The following is a 25,305-nucleotide window of genomic DNA, read 5'->3' as shown; positions in this document are numbered from 1 at the left end:
AATCGTGTTCTATTTCTGTTCCCATTTTGTCTCTTTTGCGTTCAGGGGCAGCACCATCCATCATCACTACACGCCAGAAGAGCCCATCATAAGAGTACCAACTATCATTCATGACTCCAGAACCTATGTACGCCATTACCGATGCAAGCACTATTTACTACCAACCCAACCGCCAAACCCCATCAGTCATCTCATTCATGCCATCCTCAGCCTGCCACGTCCATCACACCCCTCCACCCCAAGGACGCCGCGGTGCAGGCGAAGCTCTACAAGCAATACAGTGGAGACCCCGCTTGCTCTATCCACAGCCCCAACAGGTAGCAGGAACGCACCAGAACCAATACTTTTAGGGAAAGAAGAACAAAGTAAGAAGAGGAAAATGGGACGGATGGTGAGAGCAAGGGAAGAAAGCTACCCGAAGCTCAATCACCACCCACTCAGTCCGACTTCGCATGCGAGGTAGAATTAGGACTGACATCGTCCAAGACGACATCTGCCACCTTGTCGTCCTCGTAATCCGTCCCTTGCACATTTAGAGTCGGGATAGGAATAGGCAGACCTCGAATCATCTCCCGGTCCTCCGGCAGCAAGTCAGGCACCTCATCGTTCTCACTCTGCGGCGTGCCCGGGTGCTGGTTCATATCGTCCCCAAAATCCTGCAGCATACGGCCACCCAGATCATCGCTTTCATTCGAGCCCATAGCCGCATTCGACGCCATGTCATCGTCATCGCCCATGCCGTGATCCTGAATAGGCACGCCAGCAAAGTTCCACAGCTCGGTGCTGTAGCCGCCGAGGCCAACGAGTGTGTTGTCCTCGTCCTCGTAGCCCGAGTCGTTATAACCCGGGAGCGGCTCGTCGAGGTCCACGTCCGTGTTTTCATCCTCCTCCTGAATCTCGGTCCCGCGATGGTTCCCGGCTTCCTTCCCTGCTGCCGAGGCCAAACCACCGCCGCGCAGCAGGAGACCCGCTCCGGCTCCTATTCCAGCGCTCGACGACCCATTGCGGGACAAGCCGTCGAGGCGCAAGCCGTTTCCCGCCGGTGATCGGGAACCTTGGCGCGAGTTCGCCTGGGAGCCATCTTCGGGGGCTTCCTCAGAGTTTGGAGCGTAGGCTGCCTCGACTACCTTTTGCAAATAGGGAGGGCCTAAAGGGGAAGCCGAGCGACGACGGTAGAATAGGAGATATGCCGCAGGAGTTACGACACTGGCTGGATCTTTACGTCGGCTGACAGAAGAGTCTATTGGTCGTGATTAGTAGGTAGCAGCAATCGAGCTTTCTAGGCACATCTTACCATTGTATTCGTACCACTCCTTATCATAGAAGTTCTGGGCAAACGCAGTGTAATGACCGCCCCCGAGACCACCATAGTGATTGTCGACGGCAAAGAGATCGTAGACAGTCTCTTTGTCTTCTGGCAAACCGACGCGCTTGCTGAGGTCTAACCCTTCGATAGGAAAGTCGACAAGGACGTCTATCTTGTCACGGAAGCCACGATTGGCACTGAAGCGTTTGAGATGCACGACAAGGATGTCGGGAAGAGTCCAAATCTCCAACGTCTTGCTTGCACGCCGTAGCTCCTTGCAACGACTGCAGTACCAGGCATTTTCTTCAGACAGAATCTCACCTTTCGAGGTTTCCGCGAAGCACTCTTGTAGAGTGACGCCGTTCTTTCTGCGTGCTGCTCGCTGGGCCTTTGTCTGTTTCAATTCAGGGTCGTCAAGGGTCCCCATTACTTTCCATGTGTCCTGTCCACGTAGTTCCTCTTCGTTAGTTCCCTCGAATAGAGCATTGAAAGTTGCGGGGAGCCAGTCCAGTACGATAGCCTCGCCAAGGCGAATCAGAGCAGGGTCTTCATCTGCTTCAGGCTCCGAGTTCTGATAGATAGGCTGATCAATGAAGCGACCCTTGCCCTTCTTGGAGTACGTGGTGAACTTGTTCTTCTTCGTACCACGCTTGGACTTTTTGTAATTGTTGCGCCGATCAGATCGTGTGAAGGTTTCCACGGATGGTAGCTCCTCATCACTGCTCTGGTCTGCATGATCAAAGGAATCTTGTGCAGTGGCAGAGAACTGGATGGTGTCATCCGCCTCTTCGCCCGAAGATGAAGGCTGCACATCTTCAGTCGAATCCATCGACGACCTCCGGCTTTTCGGGATGCGGACTCGTGACTCAATAGTCGCATAGTTCTTCTGTGGTTCGACAGCGTGCCAACCAGTAGGGAGAAGTTCCTTGCTTGCATTGGCATACTTCATCCGGAACAGGTTACGGAAGTCTGGCGGGATAAAGCTTCCAGGCTGAAGAACGTCTGGAAGTTGACGTGAAGCTTCTATAGTAGCGCTCTCTTCCATGGCTTGGTCGACCGGGGTTTCAACGGGCTCGTCGACAGTAATGCCGACCATGTCTCCCTCTCCTTCGATGGATCCATCTTGTACCCTCGGGTCCACATTTGACGAGGCATCGTCTTCTGTGGTAATAACAGTGTCTGATGCATTTCGCGACTCATCAAAGGGGCCATAGCTACCCCCAAGCTCTGTTAGAATAGGGCGAGTAGTCATGGTCGCAACTTTAGCAATGATCTTTCGGAGAATGGAGTCGTAATCTCTCCCTTCTTCCCGGGTGATCAAGATATACGATGGCCATAGTTTGAGACTCATGGAGTTCGAGTACGTGTTGTTATTCTGCACGCGGTGGAATACTGGCACAATCATGCGGTCCGCGAGGGGTGAATCAGAATCCGGGATTTCGTCATCAGAAAAGTTATTCCAAGACACCATTGATCGATATCCTTTGCTCTTCTTCTTTGGCGGCGGAGGAAAATTCGTGGGCGCGGCGTCTAGCTCGTACATGACGATATCGTCACGACTCTGAATGTTGGATTCTGCTATGGTTTTACTGTCCTCGAACGTGCGGTAGAACTTGTGACTGTAAATCTCTGCGCACATGAGACGATTCCATTTGAGACCAGGAATACGCCTCGCCACAAATTCTTTGAGCGTCCGGATGGTTCCATTCTTATCCAGGTCGACATCGATTTGGACTGGCTGACCGTGCAGAGGGGCTAAAGTAATAGTATGTTGCCAGGTGTTTTCGATGGGCAGTTGAAGGGTAAGTAGAGAGAACGGATCGAATGTGATGCTGACTTTAGAGCAGTCAGGGCACACCATGGTGTTCTTGTAGAAGCCGTTGAAGAGGTCCATGGCAACAGAATCATTGCGGGCGTGGTGTATTTCCCTAAATTTCTCGCCGAGGGCACGAATAGCCGCGGGGTCATTGACGGTCGCGTCATCGGACTCGGGGTTCTCTACGTATGGCTTTTTTAAGATTCTGTTTAGATCTTCATGAAGGCCATCGACCAAGAAACTGAGGAATTCTTGAGAGTCCTGCTGCCCGTAGCCAGAGAACAGCGGCTGAGCCCTCCCCACAGCATACTTGAAATTCTTCGGGGTGAACGTCGAGAGACCAGTGTCATCGTAAACAGCCGCAAGTAAACCGGCATAATTCTTTGCTATCGCTCCGCCATGGCCTAGGGGATTGCCCGGGTTCAGGTCGTCCTTGTACTTTTGCTCTACCTTCTTGTTAGTAGGTGATTCACGATCGCCATGCTATGGGCTTACCAAGGAAGTACAAGGTTAACTCTTCCACGCTTCGGATGCACTGTAGTGCTGAGTTCATGTAGCAGGTATTTCCAAGGTTAGTTAAACCGACGGAGCCTCTTGTCCGGCCGTCTCTACGTGTTCTCCCTCTTGTAATAGGCCCACCAGGAGCAGGACTTCCTCTACCACTGTCGGCACCTTTGTTGCGTGATCTCCCAGCGTTGCTCTTGCCCAGGATACCATTCTTGATTGTGGGCTTCTTAGTGCTGTCAGAAGGAAACTCTCCACCAGCAGGACCTCCAATCTGCTCCTCTAAGATGAGGACCTGATCCTCGGCAAGACCAATAGTCTGTAAATTGAGGTGACCGTTGTAATTTTTATTGGCGGTCTCGTCATTCCCCGATATCTTCTCGCATTGCGCATCGTCATAGGCTTCAAATTCCGCGAAATCCACTAACAGTGGAATGCGTGTTGGATTAGGATTTGGCGACCCATTCCTGGAAGACTCAGGTGTCAGGATTCCGGAAGGAGTTGACCGAGGCTCTGCTGGAGCGACTTGCTGTGCTGGTGCTAGTAATCGCCAGACTCGCACTTTGGTGTTCATGTCTATGCTGGCTTTTGACTTGGCACTACGAAGGAAGCCTTGATAGGATTCGCTACGACTTGCAACAATCCTTGGGCTTATGACTGGGGCCTCTTGAGGCTTTTGGGTCGAGCACTCTTTCCGGAGTTTGCGGATAGTGAAGATAGGGGGGTTGAGCTCGTATTGCAAGTTCTCCAGCGCCTCCGGTGGCGCTGTATTGTGTGCATATCTTCGAATCGTCGGCGTGCCGTCCTTGATTGTGTACCAGGACACAATCAAGTCCCAGGCCTTGGAGGGGACGACTTCGAAGTCCTTGGCCATGTCCACTCCGAGTTTCAGGCGCACAAACGGTTCGCCACGCTCATCAGTAAGCTCATCCTCAAAATAACCTATACCCAGTCAGTATCTCAAAACCACGGCAAACGACACGCTGGCAACATACTTTCATCAACGAGTGCCGAGTTATCGACTGGCCCAATTTCCCCTTCTGTGGCAGACTTGTCGAATTGGCCAGGCGTAGCGTCTGCCGCCCGCGCCATCACGCGTTCAAGCCATTTACTGGAAACTATGTAACCTTCCTGGCCTTCTACGAGTGGTTGCTGAACAAGTTCATACACTTTTGCGACCTGGTCATCTATGCTCGGTGGAGCGGGCAAAGTCTTGACGCCGAAATCGGATGTCTCGTCGCGAGCGGTTTCTGTGGCGGGGGAGGATGGCTGGGCGCAACTTGTAGTAGAAACGCTTGTCGCAGTTGATTCATGGTTGGAAACTGAAGCCGTGTCCGAGCTCGCGGCGCTTACACCATTGAGAGTGTCATCAGTCATTTCGACAGAGGCCGCCCGCGTGTTCTTCTGGTCACCAAGGTTCGATCTGGCTGGCACTGGGGGAGGTTTTGCGGCACGAGGGCTGTGTTGCACGGCCCCTTGGTCACCATATCCGGTGGTCGTGAGCGTGTCAATGTCCATGGCTTCCTTCCCACCGTCCTCCATGTCAGATGCCGGTCTCTTTGCTGGCGAAGATGAGCGCGGCGGGAGTCGAATAGATGGCTGGGAGGAGGGTTCGGTGCTCCGCGAAAGAGTAGATGCAGTAGAGTCCCGCCGGCCCTGGGTCATGTTCGAGCTAGAATCACCACCTTCCAACGTCATGCGAGAGTAAGCGTCACTCGGGGAGCTAGCACCGGTGGCTGTGGTGTCTCGAGGCTGGTTTCCAGCGTCTTGTGATGCTTCGAGGACTTCCTCGTGCAGGTGTGGTGGTATGTACCGCGGAGGGGAGGCTGAAGTCCGTAAGGCAGCGGAGGAAGGGTGCGGGGACGATCGTGGCGAGGTCAGCCCTGGAACGTCATTCAGTGAGGTAGGCAGATTGTGGTCGATACGCGGCTCGGTGTCGGGGGGTCCGGTGGGTGCTATCTTGCGCTTCTTGGCCGGTGCCTTTATGGAAGCCGTCGTGAAGAGAGGCAGCCAGCCTGGGAGCTTATGAAGCTCCGAGGGCGGCAGAACGGTGCAATGAAAGGGAACGCGTGACGCCGGGACAGCAAGCGAATGGCTGGGTGCGAGAGGGCGTGTGGAAGGCGTAGCGCATAGGGGAGCCGGCAGTGAAGTTGTACCTGAGGTTGATGTGGTCGTGAAAAAGCGCAGCTGGTTACATGCCGTGGACGGACTCAGCCCTGCCCAAAACTTGCCGGGCTCGCCAAAGTCACCAACCACAGATCGCCCGCTGCTCCGCGCAAGGCTGCCGACAGCAAGGCGACTTTGCCAGGCAATCAGCAGGGTGAATGTGAGTGACTCCGTGCTGCGAGACAGCTGCCTACGCCTGCTTGACTATGAGCGGGCAGGTTGCAGCCGTGTTTGCTTATGGATCAGTTGCCCCATGAGGCGACAGTGAGATAAAAATGTACCTATGTAGTTCCGCCACCGCCACGTCCGGGCACAGTGTAATCTAGATACGTATCGGGGACGCGTTTTCGCGTTCCGGGTGGACGTGGTTGGTACAGCCAATATTCACGTGTTCCTCTCCATGATGCTATATTTGGACCTCCCTGAACTTCGGTGGAAGTCGGCCACGGTACATCCATATGCGCACAGTGAGTTTCTCTGCAAGGGTGAATATCCCCTGAAATATATCCTTACAACTTTCTAGCATCTACATCAGCATCAGTATCAGTCACGTTGGCGACGCCATCTTCACTCAACAGGTAGCTAGAGGGGAAGCAAAATGGGAACACGCCATGTTCGTTTCTACATAGTCGTGACCTTGCTATAATAGCGGTGAAGACGCAGAACAGAAACGGGGCCAAAGACCCTGGTACTGTTCAGCACCCGATATCGTCAGCCGAGACGTATCCCACGCCCTTCCGAGTCCCCCATATGCGATGCACCCATAGAATCGCAATGCTCGTTGAGCATGTTAGAGCCCGGCCGCAGCCAAGATTGCAGGCAGAGAACTCCCACGTCCCCGATTTGAGAAAGCAGGCCTGTCTCTGCCGAGAGCTTTGATGATACAAGAGAGAACGAATGCATGAACTTAGTAAGAAGTTATCCCTAGGGCAGTTAGCACGCATCATTTCGAATGGCCACCACTGTTGAGCCACGCAAAAGCCGATGCACCACCCACAGGGTTCGCCGATCGCGGCTTTGAGAGGGCGGGCTGGTTATCCTTCGACACTGACGGCGCCTTTTCACCCGATACTGATCTCTTCAGCTGTGGATCATGAACATCGCTGCCGGACGTGGTGCTCGTCCTCCGACGCCCCTCGTCAAAGAAGCGAGACTGCCCCGTGACTGGAGATGGAGAGTGGATGTTGCTAGATGAGGCAGTACGAGCTCCAGGCTTTATCGGTTTCAGCACCTTAATACCGGTATCCTTCCGTTGATAGGTGGAGGCCGCACTCTTGCTCGCGTTGGCCCAGTCCATTGAGTTGGTCTTCTCACTGTCGCGTCTCCAGTTGCTCCAGATTGCTGGCGAGGTACTGGAGCGGAGAGCACTACCGGCTGCTGAGTTGAAGTCATCGCTTTCCTTGGATTCGGTCCGTGCGGTCACGATTCCGATCAAGGGTCGTTGGTCAAGGCTTCTGCGCCCAGTAGAGGCACCATCATCTGAATCCACGATACTAGCAGCACCGTTTGATCTTGCAGGCGCTGGAGCGGCGTGCTGATTGTTTATGGAAGCTTGGTGTTCAAGAAGCGCCGGAGGCTCCATTTGAGTAGAGACCATGACTTCTTCTACTTCCTTAGCATGCTTGGGGTAGTCGGGCGTCGCACTAGACACAAAGAGTGACTTGAAAGTGCGCTCGTCCTCTGGCCGTACCAAGGGAATCTGTAATTTGCTGCCCTCATCGTCAAACAGCGTGAGCCTGTTTGAGGAGAGAAGAAGGTCGGCATTGTGGTAACGGAGCATGTCACTCCCGAAGAAGATTTGGATGGGCTTTCCATCACCCTTTTCGTGACCTTCAAAAACAGTGAAAGTGACATTCAGAGATGGGACTTGAGGTACAGGGCTACTTGACCGAGATGATGCTGTGGACGGGACAGCTTCGGGCAGGTAGACGACGAGTTTAATCTTTCGTGTTCCGTCCTCGTGTTCGGTTATCCGCTCGCCGAATCCCAGACGGTTGATCAAACGCCTGTCCAGTGACGAGGTGTATGAACCGCTACACACGGCAGCGTAGAGGAGAGTATCGTGTTTAAAGTTCGTATCGAGCCAGCAGCGAATGATTGCGGGCACAGTTCCGAGAACAAATAGCCCTGGCGCAAGTCCAGGAGGGTCCAACGGCGAGATGCCAGAGTTACCAAGACCATATCCAGTGTCCAGGCCAAGGCTGTTTGCACGCCCAGAGGTTGCGGAGTAAACCGAGTGACCAGTAGAGCTTTGTCGACCATCAGACTTGTGCGAGTAGCTCCTCTCAGTCATAGGATGACCACCCATACCACTGCCTGTACGGGGTATCAACTCTAGGGAAGACCTCGAGGCATGTGCCCAGTGGCCCTGGTTGGCAGTCTCATCGAACCGAACACTGGCTGCGCGAGACGATGCGCCCATGCGTCGCGGCTCGTCATCAGCGTCAAGTTGAAGGCTTCCAATAATGTTGCTCCGATCGTCGTCGAAATTGGAGAACGCCTCTGGAGGAGGATGGTGCAACGGGCCTAGAATTTACGTTAGCTATTACTGTAGCTCAAAAAGACGATAGAGACTCACCCTGCTGAGGGGTACCGCTTAGGACAGAAGGAAATGGCGAAGAAGTCCCCCAAACCGACTTGACTCTAGCATCTTCGTCTTGTCGTCGTTCAACACGCGATAGACGTTCAGAGAGGTCTACTTGATTTTGTTGAACGCGAATCATATCGTTCTGCATGCGCCAGATATCGTCTCGAGGGGTGAAGGAGGCGCTCTGAGGATCCATAACAAGAGCTACGCATTACTCAGTGGGTAGGAGCCACTGATGCCTCAATATCAATGCCGAACGAGCCTCGCCCTTCACGCCACCGTCGCCGAAGCCCAGCGAACGGCAGGGCCGTCGACTACCACAACTTCCAAGACTTGTGGTCCACCAACTTTGCAACAAAACTATGGGTTTCGACCGCCGAGCGGGGCAACGTGCGGGTCGGAGCGGTGTAGCGCCTGGGGGAGAGCGCGGTGGTCGTGTCGATTGCGGAGCTTGATCACGGTGGCGGAGGTCTTCGTAGGCAATGAACGAGCTTGAGCAGGAGATGTGAGCGGTTTGGCGGGGCTATGAAGGCAGGTGGATGTAGGCTCAGCGAGTAGAGGCCTGGAATCTCGACAGAGGACGGCAATCAGAAGATGGTAGGTCGCGGTGATTGCGGCGAGCGAGGGGTCTTGGAGTGTTTGCGGAAGGAGTTTGGTGTGGATCCTTGATGGGGCAAGCCGTGTGGGATTTCCGTTCAAAGAGGACTTGGGAGAGGAAACATGCGTCAAATCAAGAGGACGACATGGGAGTGAGTGTTACGTGAAACAGCGAGGTTGATGCATCCACTTCATCGAGGGAGTCCGATCTGGCTTAGCTGCAGATCCTCCAGATCCACCCCGTGCTTCCAAGGCTGCGGCGAGAACACCCGTTCGGTCGTACCAACATATAAATGCTAATATTATATCTATTACATCTATTATTCGATTATATAGACTGCATTATGCGGTATTCGCTACTGATCTCCATCATGTTCCTTCATCTCGGTCGCCTCTCCCTTGCTTGAGGTCGTCAATCTCACCCGTTGCTTCCTTAGTTCGAACAACGAGCACATCACGGTGAATCAGCTTGGAAACGTAATACAGTAAGTGGTCATAGACATCCGCACACTCCTCTACCACCGCTTGTAGAGTGTCATGGTATTTCAGAAATCCAGAAGGACGGATCACAGTTTCAATCTATGTACACTCCCCTGCCACTGCTTGGGGTGGCCTAACGAGCTTACCAGATATCTAAAAGGTAGGCCTTCCGCCTAAACTGGAATTCTGAAAATACTATGAGGCACCACAAGTGGTGGGAGAGAAGTGTGCAGATATCTGTGACGAGACACGGTACATGTGCTATTCAGAGCCGTCTCACTCCGGCTGTTTTACTTACGGAGGATGAGAAGCCTGGCTACACGCAGAAGACACAAGATACAGTTCTTGTGGACTTCGATCTCGGCCTTAGCTTGGCGAACAGGACTTCTACTCCCTCGCAGCTCATGTCTGAGCATTACGCTCTACTCAGAAACGAAAAGAAACTTCAGCTTCACGCTATTAGCACCCTAATTTCCGAAACGCGAACATTCAATATATATCTCCAGGACTCATACACCCGTCGAGGACTTCTCGAATGCATCCCATGCGGCAAAATCGTTCCACATTGGCAGGAGAAATGGAAGCTCTCTTGGCATCTGATCCGGCCAATGAACAGAGATTAGCTTCATCAGCTCATCGAACAGGATCTGGTATCCCGGCGGATTGAAATGTAGACCTAGTAGTTTCGATGTCAGCTATTCAACCCACCTCTAATCTACGCTCGACTCACCATCGTGGAGAAAGTCTACCAATGCGGAGTTTTCCGGGAGGTGCAGGCCACCCGGAATGTCAGGGTCCTCGATCTTCCAGCCAGTCGTAGACATGAAAGCAGTCCACAGGTCTAGCACTGGGATATCAAGCTCTTTGCCGAGATCACAGACGGCCCGGGCGTATGTTCTTGTAGTAACAGCAGTCCTCGAGCATTTCTCCATTCCCCTGGCGATGTCGCCAGGCAGCATCAGGTGCTCATTGACTGGCGGCGGTGCTACGAGTATGATTCTTGCGTTGTGGACTTTCACGGCTTCGTGGGTGACAATCTTGGCTAGGTTCTCCTTGTACGTAGCAAGCGGGACATGTTGGCCATTCCGAGCTTCTGCTAGGGAGGCATCGTTTGCTCCAAAGAATACCATCTGTTTATTTGGTTAGTACTCCTGGGGGTGGGCTCCGGTTTGGCACGGTACCAGAAACCGAACTCGAGCCTGTTCTGGAGTTGGGATGATAGAAGTCAACACCTTCAGAGCCTGGTCTGTGTTGTAACCGCTGCCGTCGAATCAGCACCTTGTGCGGCCTTTTTTCAGGTTGATCCTTCATACCTCAGCCCTCTGTTTACGACATCAAGACGGCGGATGTAGGCTGCTTCATTAGCCGGGCCGCATGCAAAGTATCAACGATCGCTACCGCGACCGGATGCTTCAAGTCACGCACCATCTTGCAAAGCAGGAGCAAATCCAAAGCCGCGGTCTTGATTCCCGGATTGCTGGGTGATGGAGTCGCCGAACAGAAGGAATTGGTCGTACTGGATACCCTGCCAGTTAGATGTTAGTTGTGAATAGTATATCACGGCTGTGGTTCTATACCATACCATCGCTCTTTCCTAGGCGGTGTTATGGCTAGAAGCGGGTGGCACACTATTTGAGTGATAGCAGAACTCCCGTCGAGGCGGGTTCTGCGGCAAGGGACATATGTAGCCGCCCTAGCTGCACCGCGGGAAGTCGAATAAAGCAACCCGGACTAGCAGAGGAGCACGGCGGTGCGGGTTTGATAGCTGGACCCTGCATTAAATCGGCTTCGAAAGTGACGCCAGTCACCCGCGTGCCCTCGTAAGCCCACCGAGGTCACAGGAGCGCCGTTCCTCCACCGCTCTTGGCGGGGAGCTCTGGAAAAGCCAGACATCTCTGGAAAAGCCAGACATCTTTCTGTACATCTCAGTTTTGGTCTAGACCTTTCTGCAGCCACTCGGCCCACGTACTTGCTTTTCGTCGCGAACAACGTGGTGGCTTGAGCATGTTTGCCGGTAGGTCTATCTCTTGGCGATGCCTCATTGGTATCTGAAACCTATGAGCCACCTTCTTCCCACGAGTCCACAAAGCCCCGTGCTGCCCCGAATCCACATGATCAAGGCAACATGGTGCTAAAGACGCGTCTCCACCACCATTCCTTTCCCCTCTACCGCCCCGCTGCGTCTGCTAACGGTACCTGATCTACAGTTCTTACGGTGGCTCCCAACTATCCACGATGCCCAGGTCCGTAGCCTCCTTTCAAAGTATCCGGCATAGGGCTCGCGATGAGGACGACGAAGGAGAGGGTGGGGATCCTCTGGAGCGACAAGACACTATTAGCAGCACGACTCCCACCTCTCCCACGATATCTCGACGCTTTCGATCCAGCCGACCCTCAGAGCTCGACTTACGAAGCAACACCCCCAACGAGCGTTCAGCCCTGCTTGGGAATAGCCAAACCCTTTCCCGATCCTATGCCAGCATGCCAGCCTCCATGCCGGGCACCCCGCGGCCTCCTAACATCCGGCACGCGAGTATGAGACTTCGTCAACATAGCCGTTCCGGGTCCTTCAGCACACGACTAGTGAATGCCCTTGGGTCAGAACGGCGGGAAGCGCTCGGTAAGCCAGAACTTGAGTGCAGAACTGCACGGTAGTTGGCTCTATACTAAGCAGTAATCGCTGACTCTCTACAGAAACCAGTATACATAAGACCGTATCTTTCTGGCAGGACGACCGTGTCTGGTACGACCAGTTTACATCCACCGACTGGGTCCATGATAGCATAGCGGACGCTTACCGCGTCAAGGCCTTACGGAGTAGGAAAGACATTCGAGGACGGATAGCTGCCTGGTTTGACGGTGCACAAGGGTGGATATTAGTCGCGATCATTGGCTGCATTACTGCCTTTTTGGCGTATATAGTCAACGTGACGGAAAGCTTGCTCTTCGATTACAAGTCCGGATACTGCACTACAAAATGGCTTGATAGCAAGAAAGACTGCTGCTCAGGGGCAAGCACATGTGAAGATTGGAGTCACTGGGGAAAGGTGTTCCATACGGACGGCCTGGACCATGAGGGGACGCAGTTTGTGGCTTTTGTGGTCGGCGTGATGGCTCTTGCTATGGCATCTTGCGTGTTGACGTTGACTACGAAGACCGTCATCCCTTCGGCCGTATCTCTCTCAACTCTCGATGAGAATCTTGCCGCAGACATTCTAGACCCCGATCAAGATCAGGATGAGGAGGGAAGAAAAAGGAGTCTCAGCCCTGCTCAGGCATACAGCGAATCCCAATTACGGCCACCTATGGTCTATTACTCCGCTGCTGGAAGTGGTGTTGCGGAAGTCAAGGTTATCCTCAGCGGATTCGTTCTCCACGGCTACCTTGGACTTCGGACCCTTGTCATCAAGACACTGGGACTAATTCTCAGTGTAGCATCAGGACTCAGTCTCGGAAAGGAAGGGCCGTACGTTCACATCGCTACGTGTGTAGGAAATATTGCCTGTCGATTGTTCTCCAAATACAGAGACAATGATGGCAAACGCAGAGAGGTCCTTAGTGCGAGCGCAGCTAGCGGAGTTGCCGTAGCTTTCGGTGCTCCAATTGGTGGCGTATTGTTCAGCTTAGAAGAAGTCAGCTATTATTTTCCGCCAAAGACGCTCTTCCGAACGTTCTTCTGCTGTATCGTAGGTTCTCATAAATTCTTGAAGGAGAAAAGCCTACTGACTGTTAAACAGGCCGCTGCGCTTTCCCTGAAGTTTTTGAACCCTTATGGAACAAACAAGATCGTCCTGTTTGAGGTCCGATATCTAACAGACTGGAAATTCTTCGAGATGGTCGCCTTCATCCTACTCGGTGTCTTAGGTGGCATCTTGGGAGCTCTGTTCATCAAAGCCTCCGGCCTCTGGGCCAGAACCTTCCGGCGTTTCAAGGTTATCAAACGGTGGCCCATGCTAGAAGTCATGTTGGTCGCCTTGATTACGGGCCTCATCAGTTTCTGGAACCGATATACAAACATGCCGGTCACTGAGCTCATGTTCGAGCTTGCTAGCCCCTGCGATACTTTCACGAACAGTGGCACCGGCCTCTGTCCTACGAAAGATCAAATTCCGGCCGTTATCTGGTACCTCTCAATCGCTTTCGTGATCAAAGCACTCTTAACAGTCATCACATTTGGCATTAAAGTACCTGCCGGAATATATGTGCCATCTATGGTTGTCGGTGGTATCCTAGGCCGAATAGTTGGTCATATTGTTCAATATCTTGCCCTAAACTACTCTCATACCGGGCTTTTCGGGGACTGCAAAGCGGACGACAATCCGGAATCATGTGTTGTCCCTGGAGTATACGCGATGGTGGCCGCAGGAGCGACGATGACAGGTGTTACGCGACTTTCCGTTACGCTGGCCGTCATTCTCTTCGAACTCACGGGCAGCCTGGATCACGTCTTACCATTCTCAATAGGCATATTGGTGGCCAAGTGGACCGCAGATGCACTCGAGCCTCTGAGCATATATGTAAGCTTGTCTTCGCTTGAAGGTGTTCCAGCGCTAATACTGAACGTTTACAGGACATGTTGACCAATATGAATTCCTACCCGTTCCTAGACAACAAAGTGCGCCCCGTCTTCACTACCGAGTTAGGCGACATAACCCCCCGAGTGCGCGAAGAACGTATCATCGACATCTCCGAATCACCCCTCGTCCCCGCGAAAGATCTCCGGCACAAGCAACAATATCTACACATGGCCGGCGAGCTCGACGGCGGCCTACCTATCGTCCGAGACCAGATCCTCGTCGGCCTCATTCCAGCACCAGATCTCGAATTCGCGCTAGACAAGCTAGACAACGAAGACAACAGCCTCTGCCTCATGTCAACGCAGGTGCATTGGAACGCCAATGACGAAGACGAGCCGGAGGAAGACCCGACGGACTTCACGGCGTATATCGATCCGGCGCCTGTGGCGTTGGATATCCATTCGCCGATGGATCTGGTGTATGAGTGCTTTGTGAAGTTGGGATTGAGGTATATTTGTGTGGTGAGGGATGGGCGGTATGCTGGTTTGGTGAGTTTCCCTTGACGTCGATTGGAAGTCTGTTACTAATGATCTGGGCAGGTCCACAAGAAAGCATTTGTGAAATACATCAAAGAATTAGAAGCCGGAGGGCATTAGCGCACTCCATATATCATCGCTTGCGTCGTACAACGTTCGACATACCCATGTAGCGGTTGATATACATCGAAGCTCCCGTCGAGCGTGGAAGGGAGGTTTCTATGAGCGAGTTGAGAGTTTGCGATACCATGGGCATTAGATTTTAGTGGTACTGCACTGCTTGGCGTTTTTGTGGGGCCGTTACCTGGGATCTGAATTTTTGTATGGGAAGAGTAGAGCAGATGGTAGGGAGGGCATCTAAGACAGACTCGCATTGCGCTCGTAGATGATCAAGCATAGTATTTCCCGTTTGTCAAAATAGACTTGATTGCATCATGTGGCAGTGAGGTTTTCCAGTCTTCGGAACACGAGTTCATGTCTCGCGGGTCTGCGGTTGTATGGGCGTTCAGCGTATCTGGCGTATACGTGGATCGATGTGAGGCCATAGTCACGTGCTGAAGCGGAAAACTCGGTGAATTGATCTTGACGTGACGACGACAATCCGATCTCCGGAACGCCATCTATGTCCCGCTTACGTGGAGATAGTACCTTCGTGTGGTTGCAATAAGGCCAGGAAGGTAATTGCAGATCCTCACGTGATCTTCCTTGGTGGCTTATGTAATACTTGCAGCAAGATCGAAAATCTGCAATTTCAACGTTTCATCACCGTTCGACGAATAGCTCAACAACCACACCTCCAAACTCAAATCCGAAACCAGGATGTGACTCGCCTAGTCCATTAGTATTTTTGAACAAGTTCTGGAGAAGTGGATCTTCCATTTCGTTGACCTAGCGGTGAGTGTACAAGACTCGACACTTGTTTTGGCCATTTTAGCGTGCCAAGACTTGCCCAACTGAGGTACGGGGTCCTTTCACGTGATGGATCTCGTCGATGAAACGGAGGCCCCACCAGATCCCCGCCAAAACGAAATCCAGGGCGCCTCTTTGCTCAGCCACCAAGATCAGGCCTCCCACGGCCCCCAGCCCAGTGTTATTAATATCACATTGCTAACTTCATCGCATCTAGCGTACGATCTGCCGATGAAGGATCTCAGAAATTTACGGCCTCTCCAGACCAACGACATGGAGATAGTGAGCATGGCAGAGAGTAAATCTTGCCGACGGCGAAGGCAATGCAGCAAGTCCCATCCAATTATGCAGAAATAAGCTTAACCGTCAAGAGGGATCAAAGTTGCCACATGGGGGCGGCTAAAATGTTCGGCGATCTCTCTAATACCGACGGAGTACCATGAGACCGAGGCGGAGCCTCATGTACCAGCCACCCAGCACTTATAATTGGGTTCTCGAGGTAGGCGGAGGCATAAGCAAGGTCTGCCTACGGAGTAGGATGTTGATCCTTCGAGGCTAGGACGGGCCTAACAGGAGTGGAAGAGATCAGGCATAACCACAGAGAATCTGCCTTGTCATCCCAGCTGTTCTTCGTTCATTCAACTTTTCTGTCTTCGATTTCCGGTAACCAGGCTCTCGTTCTGTTACATATTGATACCCTTTCTGTCGTTTTGGGAAGAATATAAGTGGATGATAGACTATTTATTCCACATAATCACATTCAGCACAAGAAAACCTTCACGATGCGCGCACTTTCTTCCCTCCTGGTCCTCGCATCAATCGTAGGAGCCTGTCTAGGCCAGCTCCAGTTCCTCAACCCCGACGGAACCCAAGACGACTTTTCGCAAACCTTCTCCAACGGAGACGTCATCGACATCAAGTGGAACAAGACATGGAAAGGCGTGGGCAACCCTCTCACAGTCGCGGACCTGTGGATAACATGGTTCGACGAATCCTCCTTCTCCCAGCTACTCGAATGTACGTTTGCCTAAAAGCCCCACTCAGTCCCGTTCCCTGATACTAACCCTCCCCAGCAAACATCGATTTCAAAACCGACGGCGAGCTCAAATGGACCGCCAACCTCTCCGACGCCACCCTGCAGCACACGCCGCGCTACGTCTTCCGCCTCAAGCCCCACACCAGCCCCCCGCTCTACAGCGACATCCAGAACGAGTCCCCCTCGCGCGGCTTCAACCTCATCCCCTCGACAAAGCCCCTCTCCTCCTCCGTCTCCTCGGCCTCCTCCCACTCCGCCACCTCGACCTCCTCGGCCTCCGCGTCCGCCTCAACCACCGCCTCCTCCTCCGCCTCCAGCAGCTCGACCCTCTCCGCCGGCGCCATCGCCGGCATCGCAGTCGGCGGCGTCGCGCTCATCGCGCTCTTCGCGCTCGGCGCGTGGTTCCTGCTCCGCTACCGCCGCAACGCGAGCGCTGCGAATCCGCCGCGGTATGAGGCGGATAGCGGCCCCGCGCGCATCGAGGCGGGCGATACGGCGTACACCGGGGCGTACAAGCCGCCGGTGTATGCGGGGACGTACCAGCCGGTGCCGCCGGCGCCGGTGGAGGTGGATGGGCAGGCCGTGGGGCAGCCGGCGGCGGAGTTGTATGGGGATGGGGGGGCGGGGGCTAGTGGTGGGAGTGGGTATGGGGGAAGGCGTTGAGGATCTATCTCAGTAGCGTATTTTGTTTTTTTTTTCTTTTCTTTTCCTTCGTATGTGCATCTCTGTGGCGCTGGGAGCATTTGAGCGTTTTGGCGTTATGGGATTGGGGATGTTCGGGAGGTGTTGGTATAAGAACACCAGCAAGGCGTCTAAGTGGAAAATTAAGGAATCAGTTCAGCGAGTTACATCCTAGATATCATCAACAAGGCACCAAGTTTAAGTCGATTCGATTCAATTTCTTTGAAGCCCTGAAAGAACTACACCTTAACGAAAACGATGATCACAAAACTCATCACCAAAGCACGCAGCACACACACTGATCAAAATCGGTTCAATTGATCAGTTCTGACTTGGATATCCGCATCGCCGCCCCTTCATATAAAGTTCAAGCAAGCTCAACCCCGGTATCTCCCCCATCCCCCAATCCCTTCATGAAAACTCCATCTCAAGGCCGATGTTGATGTCGATGTCGTTGTCGGAGAAAGAAAAAGTGGGACTCGGGTCGATGTGATGTGTTTGTTGGTGGTAGGTTTGGGCGTGGGGCGGTTTACATGACGACGCACCAGCAGCTCTCGTCGCAGCCGCAGCAGTCGCAGCTCTCGCCGCACGAGGTCTTGATCGGCTTGGGCTTGACGATGGAGGAGACGGAGCCAGGCATTGTGGTGGGTGTGGGTTGGGTGTCTGGGAGGGGGTGGTCAGCTTCAGTTATTCTCTTATCAACTCTAACTCGCCTACAGAAGAGGAAGAGAGAAAGGGAGAGAGCAGTGAGACGTACGGTGTGTTGGTGAAGTGGTAGTAGTAGCTTTCAGCTGTGCTTTGAAGTGGTGTAGTCGATTGATGGAGAAGTCGTGTATGTATGTCAAGTAGAAACCTGCCCCAGCAAGAGGCCAGCAACCCTTTATCTACTCCTCCCCCCCCGATCCCCCAGCCCAGCTCCTCAGCCCCTCCTGCCATGTGCCACCCATTACGCATCCCTACTCAGCCGGGGCCACACACCCAACCAGTGAGCCACGTAGCCAGCCAGCCCCATCCCGCCAGCACCTTCCCTCTCCCCACTCCCCGTCACCGCATCAGACCCAATCGATACCTCCAATTCGCCCACTGCCTGGATACGGGAACGGGCAAAGGCAGCTTGCAGCCCGTCAGACCGTGTCACTTGCAAACGGTCCCGGGGCCCACACGCCCCAATCAAGCCTGCGCAAGCCCAGATAAGCTTTGCGTCGGCGCTTCTGATTGGCGGGGCGCGCGATCCAAGCTTTGCTAAGCCCGCTCAAGCTTTGACTGGCGGGCTGGGGGTGTTGATGACGCGGCAGGGCGGGTAGCAAGACAGCCACCCTTGCACCGTGAGCAGGGCAGGGGGTGAGGGATTAATTCACGGGGACAGTGTTCCGAGGGTGTCATTTTGCATACGGGAATAAGATGTAAATAGAACTTGAATTCGGAATAGGATTGGGGGAGTTTGAGGCAGGGGACTTGGCAAGAGTCGGTCTGTGGTTGTCAGCGCCTTGCCTTGCGTAATTGTGCAGAAACCTGATATCTGGGCCTGGGGGTGCTGGGGCGTACCTGTGTGCCTGCTTGCTTTTTGTCGATTTAAAGATCGAGGAGTTTCATACATAGCGATGAGGTATGTGTGATATCAACACCCACCTGTCAATTCGGGTCCAGACACCCCGTCCATACATTCCACGGCGCGCACCCAGCAACCACCACTCACCACCGCCTAGCCACACGCCAGTGAAACACCAAACGTTCCGTCCCTCGGTGATTGAGGATCCCGGCTCAGACACCCCCCTGTCCAGCTGAAGACCCACCGCTAAAGCGCCCGATTGCTGCAAGGCGCTCAAAGCATGTGTAAGGCTGAGCTCACCGCTGTCATCTAAAACACGACCTTTATAGCTCGGTCTGTCGGTATTCAGCAGGTCGATAGAATCCCATCGTAGTCACAGCGTAAGGGATTGGTTCATGGACCACTAAATGGAAATGCGTAAATAGTGTAAGGCTGAGCTGGCGCTGGTCTCGGTCTGCCTCGCCATACACCACGGCGCACTACTGCATGTAACGCCAAATGCATTGATACTTCAGATACGGATCGAACTCGTAAAAAGTCTCTCTTTATGAATCGAGAGATCGGCACAATGAACTGTCTGTGAGAATGGCAAAGTGGGCGTGTTCCACGGCAAAAGAATATATTCTTCTATTGCATATGTATATACCGCAACATGCTACCCCTAAATCGCGCCTTGAATGCAAGTTCGTGAACCTCATGACAACGCCTATGCTGAGCCTCTTGTTCTCGAATCTACCCTTACCAGATCTCTCCCAAAAGCCTCAGTCCTCAGTAGATGCCCTGCGTACGGTATTGGAACGTGTCGTACCTGCATCCTTTAGTTAGCGACATCAATATCTTTTAGTGAAGTGATAAAACTTACAGCCTCGTATAATAGCTCCCCACACTCTTCGCGACCAGCTCATCCACAAACCCCTCGGCCTCCTCCTTACTGAGATGCAGCATCATCCGCGCCCTCAACGCATTACTCGCCTGCGTCACGCCCGCCGCAAAACACGGCATCTTGCTCTGCCTCCCCATCATATCAACCAGCATGACTAGCCTCTCAGCATCTTTCCGCAGCGCCTGAAACGCGCGCTTGCACAGTGTCTTGAAGTCTTCGAACGCAGGCGCACCCACACCGCCCAGCACGTCGACATACTCCTGCGTGAGCTTGAAAGGGGCGGCTTCGAAGCCCATGCTGCCAGGGGAGTTCGACAGCATGAAGCCGAAGTCGATGTGGATGATGTGGCCAACGTTGTCGATGAGGATGTTGCCATTGTGGCGGTCCTTGAGCTGCAGGACGTAGCAGATTATGCTGTATGCGGCGAGGGAGCGGGCGAAAGCATCAACACCGGCGGCGTAGCCTTCGCCTTCCACGTCGCCGAATGTCTTGACGAAGTGGTCGCGGAGGGTGGCGATGCGTTTTCGAGGGTTGGTACCTGCGGCGATGCTGGCGAGGGTTAAGCTGCGTTTTAGGGAGTGGAGGGAGACGCCGTTGGTGATGGTTTCGATGAGACCGGATGATTCGCCTGTGACGAGGATACGCATGCGTTTGACCCAGACGGGGATGTTAGAGTCTTGCCATATCTTAGAGCAGACTTGGATGAGTTGGCATGCGAATGCTTCTTGTCGCAGGTCTGCGCCCGTCTTGACAATGACACTGATGAGATCCCAGCTCTTCATCCAGCCATACGGTGACGACCTCCTTATCCGCTCTTTCTTGGCTGACCATTCTTCACCAAACGTCGCTGCACTAGGGTCGTCACGGTCCCCCTTCCTTTGCATGCCACCCGTCTTAAGATCATTCTCCATTCGGGCAGCACCAGCTCCAGAGCTTGATCCGGGGTCGGGCGCTGTCTCCATACCATCTTCGAGCTCTTCAGGTTCAGCCGTGACAGCCGTGGGATTTGCGCTAGCCATGATGCTGTCGAAGGTCGGACTGCTTGTATCATCAACGTAGAAGTTCTGCTCCTCAAGACTCTGCATGCTTGCAATAATCTTAGCCTTGATTGCAGCAACTTCTGTCTTCGGCCGTTTGGAACCACTAGACTCGAGCTGAGCTAGCATCTGGGCTGCTGTTCGCATGTGCGTCGCTAATGCCGAAAAGTCCGGCTGGTCAGCGCCCTGGGGCCTGTTACTCATGCCGAGTGTCATCTTGCGAAGTCCCTGGGGTCCCGGGCTATTCGTTCTGCTCATGTCCATGTCCGATGTCCTTGGAGTAGATATAGTAGCCATTGAGGACATTGTGTTGGCTCCACTAGACGACCTGGGCGCTGGTATCTTATTGACGAGACTGCTGCTGGTCATCGCTACTCGAGCTAGCCCTAGTGATATCTCTTCCTCAACTGGGTCTTTTATGAGTTCAGTACTACCAAGATCTCCTGTAGCAGGTTCGAAGACGCTGTCTGCGCCCGGTGCGGGTGATTTTTCTTGCAGTGTGTATCGTGAAGCATCTGTGAGGTCAAACAACCGGCGTTTCGTCGTTCCCTTTTCAAGCATGAGCTTGCCAAGGAGTTGCTGGTTAGATGCAGTTTCTGGGTCGAAGTCGAAATCTTCTCGAAGAACCTCAACCATCAACAAATACGGAACTCGCTCAGCACTGTTCAAACTCGTAGCCTCAGCTGGATTCAAGCGAACTATCCGGTGGTGCCGGCTTCGGGCCGCGGCCCCATCCTCCAGCGCTGCAGGGCATATTACAGGTATATCGACTTCGGCGGGCAAGTCTTGCGCAATGAGGGCCAATTCTGCTCTTAACGCACTCAAACGTGCAGGCTTTGGCACAACGACCAGACGATTCGAGATGTCCTCCAGAGCACTAAGAAACTGGGTCTCGCTGCGGAAGTAGTTCGATCTCAAAAGCCGCACCTTCTGAGCTTGCGGTAAAGCCGTTGGAGTAAGGGGTCGAGCAATATGCGAGTGTCGTCGATGCACGTGGTCTGGTCTCGGGACTAGTCCAGCTGTGGCAGGAGGTGTTGGGATAGGAGAGACTCCCGCACTCCTGAAATCTGGGAGCGAAGAAGAGCTTAGTCGGCCCTCGTTGGTCATTGTGGTGAGCAGTGACGGCCGGTGTTGTGAAGATGCAGGTCTGCTAACGGTCCTGATAACCTTCCGTCTCAGGTCTTTCGGAGACTGGGGCTCCTTTAATCGAGGTAGCGGAGACTTCGGTGGCTTTTGGTCTTCTGAATCCGAATGCCCTGGTTGAGTTCTCTGCCTCCTTGGCCGCCCCGAGCCAGCAACCGTATGACTCCTTCCAAGCTTCTGTGTCTGCACATTATCCGATATTATATCCTCCACGGGTCTTGGCTTGCGAGCTTGAGCTAAGGCAAGGGGTCCGGCATGTCGCGGTAGAAAAGGTGCGGCGACGCTCGTGAGCACTAAGCTCGACAATAGCATGACAGGCAGAACATTCTCCTTGATCTTCTCCGTACGTTGCGGCTCTGCGGATCCAAAGACAATTCGCTGGACCTTATTATACAGCCGTCTACACGTCTTGAACGAGTTCGAATTCGGATCGCCGGACAGGTCATGTAGGTATGTTTGGAAGAGCCAGAAAGTCTTGAAACAAAGGATTAGCAATTGTGAATCCAAAGACGGTGTGGAAGTTGGAGACGTTTCCACAACTTACAAGCAGCGCACTATTTACAGACTCCTCGCACAAGTCTATTATAAATTCCTCCAAGGCCATGGACTCATTGTCGACGCTGATAAGGAGGTGGCATAGCCTTCGACATGTGAGCATTGGCAGCCAGGACTCGAGGACGGAACATACTGCGGGAGGAAGAACTCAATCTCCTCGTATGCAAACTGGCGGAGCTTCGAACAAAGCACATAGTGAATCCCGACGTGATCTGCGTATCGTCTGCATGTAAGGTGCCGTCAGCAAACATTCTTGTGCGGCAGTGCTGGGGGTTTTATGGCCGGCGGCGGACCAGGTGTCTTCTTGACTCACGAGAGGTAGGCTACGGAGAGCGAAGGATCATTATTAAAGTGATCCGACTCTATGAAGCGCTCTAGCAGGTTCCAACTCATCTGGAACGGATCATTGGGAAAGATTGGAGGGAAGCGGACGGGCGCATTATAGCATCGGACGCAGAACGAAAGGCCGGAGGATGCTCGGAGCTTGGCGCGGCTCGAAGGCTGCCGGGATTAATTACAGCACAATACGGAGTAACGCTTTCGTCACAGCACGCAAAGCGCGAATTGGCTGCAAGTGGATTTGACATTTACCGTGATAGAAGTCTTGAATCATTCGTTCTGGAGCACAATATCTCCATTGCTCTATTACTATCTTCTTCGATCAATCTCACAATAAACCGCATCAAGAACGGAGCCGGCTACTAGGCCTAGGTGGCGTTCAGGTACACAGATGACAGGCTGAGAGCCAACGCCTGCTAATTTGCAACACCTGGCGCCACTGCAACCCCCAGGCAACCCCCATTTGATATAGAAGAAAGACAGGATATTTACAAAGGGAGGCATCGGGTCCATGTTATCAATCGGCGGCATTTAAATCGACGAAGATGTTGATCGCAGCGACGACGATCTCGGCAAAGATAAGAATAATGACAATCCATTCAAGCAACTCGCCCTATACAAGATACTCAGTATTGAAGTCATGGTAGTATTCGTGGGCGACTTACATGTGTCACAGTAAGTTGGTCTTTTAGGACAGCAAGCAGATCCCCAATGACATTGAGTCGTTCTGTGAGTAGCCCAACTCTCTGGTCCATCTCCAGGTAGCTACGGACAGCCTGGTATATCGGGTCCAGCTGCGGCTCGGCCCACATCAGTTCAGGGGCGTCCAACACGGAGCCTTGCAAATGGATGTTAATCCTCAAAATGAACAATTCGCCGATTTGCATGTTGATTTGCTTCTTGTTGAGATTGATTGTCCCAGATGCCGCAATTTGCGAAGGTATGTCTTTGGTTGTTTCAATGGTGTTGTCTACAAGGTCCTCATATAATGAAGTCTGCGGCAATTGTTAGACATTTCCTCATGGCAGATACAGCTGCACGCTTACCTTGACACTCTGCGACAATGCATGACTAATGGCCAGCTTTGTCATGTAGTTCTTCTTGTCTCTCAAGCTGATAAAGTCGTTGTAGATTCTCGCTTGGTACTCCCGGGTATAATAAAAGTTGAAATCTTCCGTCTGCACGTCGTCCTTACCAAGCTTTTCGCCCTCAAACTTGGCAATTTCCTTTAGAAATCGTTGTTCTTGCAATAGTGTCATCCCCCAGATAACCACTGTGCCATAATCAAATAGGAATACCTCCGGCGTATGCACTTGCGTATCAAAGTCTAGGGTATCCAACGTAGGTTCCGATGGCTGTTCCATCTCCAACGCCGTGTGGTTTGGGACCGAACTCTCTCCATTGTCCAAAGTTATGTCTCCGCCCTGCGTGTGCAGGTCTACTAGGTCCCGTCTATGCTCGCTGTGAGCTTCCACCTCAATGGCGCTGTCTGAAAACCGACGTTGTCGTTCCTGTGGAGGGAAGTCCTCTTGCGAGCTGGAGCTGGCGGCGTGCACGTCTGGTGCTTTTGAGTGATTATAATTATACGGCGTGTATATACACTCGTCGAAGAGTTTCGGAAGAGCACCTCTTAGCTTAGCTTTTCCTTTCAGAAATCGCATCAGGTCGTCCATCCGGTAGGAACCTGCTGTACAGTATGCAGTGACTCTCGGCAGGCGTTCTCGATCTGCCTTACCGAGCCGCGCAGCATCTCGCCGGGCGGTAGGATCCTTTATGCGAGTATATTGGGCATAGACGTCTCTCCCGCTTTCTTCATCAGGCCCATCTTCGCCGTGTTCCGGATCCGGCAAAAGCTTCAGCTTCTGGACAATCCTTGTTGTTCTCTGGGGACCGAGCTTGGGGGCGGGGACATGAGGTGTCATGGCAGGCGCTCCTGAACTGTTTCGCCTTCGAAGCCTGCTGTTGAGGGTTGATAGCATTGGCTGCCCGCCATGATGGCTAGGCACTGTGGACACGGCGGAGGCCACGGGGAAGTGCGAGGATGGCCGTAAGGGCGTAGGCTGGGGAGTAGGGCTGCTGCTTAAGACGGTAGAACTAAATGTCACGTTCCGTTGCGGCTTGGGGGAAATGGGCTGGCTCGAAGGCTGGAGATGGGCCAGTGAGGAGATCAGCGGCGTGCTTTCAGTGGCTGAGGACGACGCCATAGCCGGATCGTAGGATGCTGGAAGTCGACAGCGATGCGAAGGGCACCCTACACGCTACGAGGGCGAGGGTGATCGGAAGGCGGGTTTTGCGTAGTCGAGCATTGGAGTGGTGAATTGCGGTGGAAAAGCGTGGTGGTGAGGTGCAGCCCGCGAGCAAAGCTTAACCTCGACATCGACATGACGTTCGGAGTTAGGTGGTGCACAGGCCCTCCCCTCCTAGGTGCTTGACAACGGCTAACTACCTTGCATCCAAATTCACTCCATATTCACTCCATCGACACTCCGTCTGTACTCCAACTCCACAGCATACTACTGATATATCAAAACGGGTGCCAGCCGGACACTTCGAGGCCTGAGAACGCCTTGCAACTTGCTCGACCTTGCTTTCGGTCGAATCATCCTTCACTGCGACGATATTATCCTATTCTAGTCCCTGAATCCCAGCAAGGCGACCTGGCTG

At 53.2% G+C, this 25,305-nt stretch overlaps 6 protein-coding genes across 6 annotated transcripts; 1 reads left to right on the top strand and 5 right to left on the bottom strand.

The window, feature by feature from the left end:
- Positions 1-94: 94 nt before the first annotated feature.
- On the bottom strand, positions 95-8,575 carry BDZ99DRAFT_453402 (UCH-domain-containing protein; the record flags this gene model as incomplete). Its single annotated transcript, XM_033718327.1, has 7 exons — positions 95-1,240; positions 1,295-3,568; positions 3,618-4,568; positions 4,622-4,838; positions 4,920-5,842; positions 6,756-8,318; positions 8,371-8,575. 7 exons carry the CDS (start codon positions 8,573-8,575, stop codon positions 438-440), a joined length of 6,936 nt encoding a protein of 2,311 aa, XP_033570614.1. The 3' UTR covers positions 95-437.
- Positions 8,576-9,965: 1,390 nt separating this feature from the next.
- On the bottom strand, positions 9,966-11,349 carry BDZ99DRAFT_526570 (SGNH hydrolase; the record flags this gene model as incomplete). Its single annotated transcript, XM_033726147.1, has 6 exons — positions 9,966-10,132; positions 10,187-10,586; positions 10,638-10,716; positions 10,770-10,809; positions 10,882-10,981; positions 11,287-11,349. 6 exons carry the CDS (start codon positions 11,347-11,349, stop codon positions 9,966-9,968), a joined length of 849 nt encoding a protein of 282 aa, XP_033570613.1.
- Positions 11,350-11,379: 30 nt separating this feature from the next.
- Positions 11,380-14,923, top strand: BDZ99DRAFT_427109 (uncharacterized protein). The gene is made up of 6 exons (XM_033717147.1): positions 11,380-11,470; positions 11,664-12,076; positions 12,151-13,142; positions 13,194-13,973; positions 14,027-14,521; positions 14,573-14,923. The coding sequence occupies exons 2-6, from the start codon at positions 11,692-11,694 to the stop codon at positions 14,627-14,629; spliced, it is 2,709 nt and encodes a 902-aa protein (XP_033570612.1). The 5' UTR covers positions 11,380-11,470; positions 11,664-11,691; the 3' UTR covers positions 14,630-14,923.
- Positions 14,924-17,313: 2,390 nt separating this feature from the next.
- BDZ99DRAFT_168352 (uncharacterized protein) lies at positions 17,314-18,174 on the bottom strand. Its single transcript, XM_033712939.1, has 2 exons — positions 17,893-18,174; positions 17,314-17,798 (listed from the first exon to the last, which is right to left on the bottom strand). The coding sequence occupies exons 1-2, from the start codon at positions 18,087-18,089 to the stop codon at positions 17,513-17,515; spliced, it is 483 nt and encodes a 160-aa protein (XP_033570611.1). The 5' UTR covers positions 18,090-18,174; the 3' UTR covers positions 17,314-17,512.
- Positions 18,175-19,277: 1,103 nt separating this feature from the next.
- On the bottom strand, positions 19,278-22,351 carry BDZ99DRAFT_453393 (kinase-like protein; the record flags this gene model as incomplete). The annotated part of the gene is made up of 3 exons (XM_033718326.1): positions 19,278-19,492; positions 19,547-22,221; positions 22,292-22,351. The coding sequence occupies 3 exons, from the start codon at positions 22,349-22,351 to the stop codon at positions 19,453-19,455; spliced, it is 2,775 nt and encodes a 924-aa protein (XP_033570610.1). The 3' UTR covers positions 19,278-19,452.
- Positions 22,352-22,870: 519 nt separating this feature from the next.
- On the bottom strand, positions 22,871-24,965 carry BDZ99DRAFT_512070 (DUF155-domain-containing protein). The gene is made up of 3 exons (XM_033724600.1): positions 23,688-24,965; positions 23,307-23,636; positions 22,871-23,254 (listed from the first exon to the last, which is right to left on the bottom strand). The coding sequence occupies exons 1-3, from the start codon at positions 24,843-24,845 to the stop codon at positions 23,159-23,161; spliced, it is 1,584 nt and encodes a 527-aa protein (XP_033570609.1). The 5' UTR covers positions 24,846-24,965; the 3' UTR covers positions 22,871-23,158.
- Between the last annotated feature and the right edge of the window lie 340 nt (positions 24,966-25,305).

The sequence above is a fragment of the Mytilinidion resinicola genome (assembly GCF_010093595.1).
Source record: "Mytilinidion resinicola strain CBS 304.34 unplaced genomic scaffold BDZ99scaffold_26, whole genome shotgun sequence".
NCBI classification, from domain to species: Eukaryota; Fungi; Ascomycota; class Dothideomycetes; order Mytilinidiales; family Mytilinidiaceae; genus Mytilinidion; species Mytilinidion resinicola.
Note: the sequence above shows the minus strand (reverse complement) of the source record. Positions and strands in the feature narration are given on the sequence as shown.